This window comes from Myotis davidii, unplaced genomic scaffold (genome assembly GCF_000327345.1).
Source record: "Myotis davidii unplaced genomic scaffold, ASM32734v1 scaffold448, whole genome shotgun sequence".
Classification (NCBI taxonomy): domain Eukaryota; kingdom Metazoa; phylum Chordata; class Mammalia; order Chiroptera; family Vespertilionidae; genus Myotis; species Myotis davidii.
The window spans coordinates 3,061,828-3,064,508 of NW_006383009.1; the positions used below are offsets into that span (position 1 = coordinate 3,061,828).

The window sequence follows — 2,681 nt, forward strand, 5'->3', positions numbered from 1 at the left end:
GGCCCGTAATAGAAGCGGATGGCAGCCAGGCTCTCGAAGTCGCCCTCGCCGCCCGGATGATCCACGTTGAACCAGGACGTCCACTCGCTGGCCTCTGTGGGGACCATAGGCACTTGGACCCGGGCCGAGGCCAGTCGGGCCCGATCTGCCTGCTACTGGCCTCACGTGCTAAGTGGGAGTCCTCCCCTCCCACCCCAGTGAGTGAGCAGCGCCGGGTTAGCCCCACCCACCCCGGCCCCACCCCGGTGCAGAGGTCTCCGGAAGGCTGCCCGGTGCCGGAGCTGGCGCATCAGTGCACGCAGAGATCTTGCCACGGTCTCACCTGTCCTCAGAACACGAGATATGAAGGCCGCTGGAGAGGCCTGCCTGACACCAGCCCGAGCTGTAGCTTTCCACTGTCTGGCAGCTTCTTGTTAGTGCCAGCCGGGGCCTTGCTCACTGAACCCACCACGGGTGGGAAGGGGCTGGCCTCCCATATCAACCCCCCAGAATCCTTTTCTGGTTCAAGAGCGATCAAATAGAACTTTCCTGGCCTGGGAACTGGAGACCCAGGCTCCAGAACTCCTACTTTCCTGTATGGCCTGGGCAGGTGGTCCCACCATCCTACCACCATCCCTCTTCAGTTTCCTCCTTAACAAACAACCCGATTCTCACCTCCCTGCTCCTAACACAGACCTCTTGGGGCACCACTTCCAGAGGCTGTCATGTCCAGAATGGCACTGGGCTCTCCCAGCTCGTGTCCCCTCCTCATATGTCCCACCAGCCAGAGCCTACACAACAGTCCACAGCAGAGCCAGGGCTTGGACCCTGGCTAACTCACCTTCCCAGTCCTCCAAGGCTGGCGAGGGCTGGCCAGGGTGCAGCGATGGACCTTCGAGGCCCCACATGGTCTCTATGGGCTCCTCAATAAGGGTAGTGCCTGTGGAAGTGATGAGGAGTGGGAGGGAGGAAGGAATGTTGACGGGAATCCCTGTGAGCTCTTTTTATGCAAGGTGCTGCCATGATTATCCCTATTTCACGGGGGAGAAAACCAAGGTTCTTAGAAGCCAGAGCCCAGCCCTAACCAGTTTGGCTCAGTGGATAGAGCATCAGCCTGCAGACTGAAGGATCCCAGGTTCGATTCCAGTCAAGAGCATGTACCTTGGTTGTGGGCACATCCCCAGTAGGGGGTGTGCCGGAGGCAGCTGATCAATGTTTCTCTCTCATCGATGTTTCTAACTCTCTATCCCTCTCCCTCTTTCTGTAAAAAATCAATAAAATATATATATTTTAAAAAGAAGCCAGAGCCCAGCTCTGGCCGACCCCAAGGACTGCAGCACCCCATCCTCCAGGAGGCCTCCTCTGACCCAAAGCCCCAGGTCCATGGGCAGGTGGTCCCACCATCCTACCACCATCCCTCTTCAGTTTCCTCCTTGACAAACAACCCGATTCTTACCTCCCTTGGAAGTCTGTCCACGCTCCTCCCCAGACCAAGGTCTCCCCCTAGATGTGTTCTGCCCTCGGGCTGAGCCGCATTCCCCTTTGTGCATTTGTCTGTTGGAAGTTGCTCCCTCACTCTACCTTCCATCTGCACTTGGGGCCCATGCTGCCAGCAGGAGGTCTTGGAATTGAGCCTGGCTTCTCAGGCCTCGCGAGTTGGGCTGGGCAGTGACCTCAGAAAAGTCCCTTCCCTCTTGAGGCCTCAGTCTCAATGGGCCCCATTCCCCCTCCACCGAGTGATGCAGAGATGAGACCTTCTTTTCTGAATGGGAGTTGTGTGTGGAAGAAGGAGGGGGTGGGTAAGAGAGGCAGGACCAGATGATCCAGGCGCTGGGGCTGAGGTTGAGATAGGTACCCACGGTCACCGGGACCCAGAAAAGCCTAGTTCATATCCACATTGCAAGCGCCCCTGCCGTCTCTTGGAGGAGAGAAGAAAGTGGGGAAGGTCTGTTTCTCGCCCAGGCGGTCCTGGGCTCGTCTCCCAGGTGCCCTCTCACTCCCCCCACCCCCGGGTGGGGAAGCGAGGGTCCCTGGGTTCTCTCTCCAGACGCGGGGGGCACGCCAGGCCCCCTGCCAGACGTCAGGCGCCTGTGGGGCTGGGCTGGGGACTGGGGACGCCTCACCTCGGGCCCCCGCCAGGTGCGCGGCGGCGACACAGAGGCAGAGCAGGGGTGGCAGTGATGCCATGGCCGGGTCCGAGAGTCCCAGGGAGGGTCCGGGCTCCGCCGCGCGCTCGGGTCGGACTCCTGCGGGTCTGGCGGCCACGGGGGCTGAAGGTGGGGGCGGGACGCGACCGCAGGCCCCGCCCCGGCCCCGCCCCGCCCAGGTCCCGCCCGGGCCAAACTTCTTTGCTCGCTGTGATGTGTGTGAGCCACCGCTCGGGTCGCCCCCGCATCGGTGCGTTTGGCTGCGCCTCCGCCTTCGGAATGGCCTGCGCCCCCGGTCGCCGGCTGGAAGTCCCTCCCTCCACCCCTCTCCATGCTCCACGCTGGGTCCCCAGCTGCCGGTGGGCAGTGCGTCTTGGAATCGGGCCTGGAGCTACCCGAACCTTCACGCTTCGGGCAGCCAGAAACCCTCCTTAGAATCCAACTTCGATCCAGTGGCCTTAGGCCATCGGAGCGGCTGGGAGTCCCAGAATCTCCCCTTTAGGGCGGTCAGCGGGAAGTCCCGCTCCCCGACCGCCCTCCACCCCTCCCGCCTGG

The 2,681-nt window shown here is 61.8% G+C and overlaps 2 protein-coding genes across 2 annotated transcripts in view; both read right to left on the minus strand.

Moving 5' to 3' along the window:
* CILP2 (cartilage intermediate layer protein 2) overlaps positions 1-2,166 on the minus strand; it is a 7,318-nt gene extending 5,152 nt beyond the window's left edge. Inside the window, exons 1-3 of the mRNA XM_006778394.2 lie at positions 2,103-2,166; positions 821-919; positions 3-94 (exon numbers count right to left, since the gene is read on the minus strand). Coding sequence (XP_006778457.2) covers positions 3-94; positions 821-919; positions 2,103-2,166 — 255 coding nt within the window. The remainder of the gene's footprint in view (positions 1-2; positions 95-820; positions 920-2,102) is intronic.
* A 418-nt stretch (positions 2,167-2,584) lies between these two features.
* YJEFN3 (YjeF N-terminal domain containing 3) overlaps positions 2,585-2,681 on the minus strand; it is an 8,497-nt gene continuing 8,400 nt past the window's right edge. The window contains exon 7 of the mRNA XM_006778395.2: positions 2,585-2,601. Coding sequence (XP_006778458.1) covers positions 2,585-2,601 — 17 coding nt within the window. The remainder of the gene's footprint in view (positions 2,602-2,681) is intronic.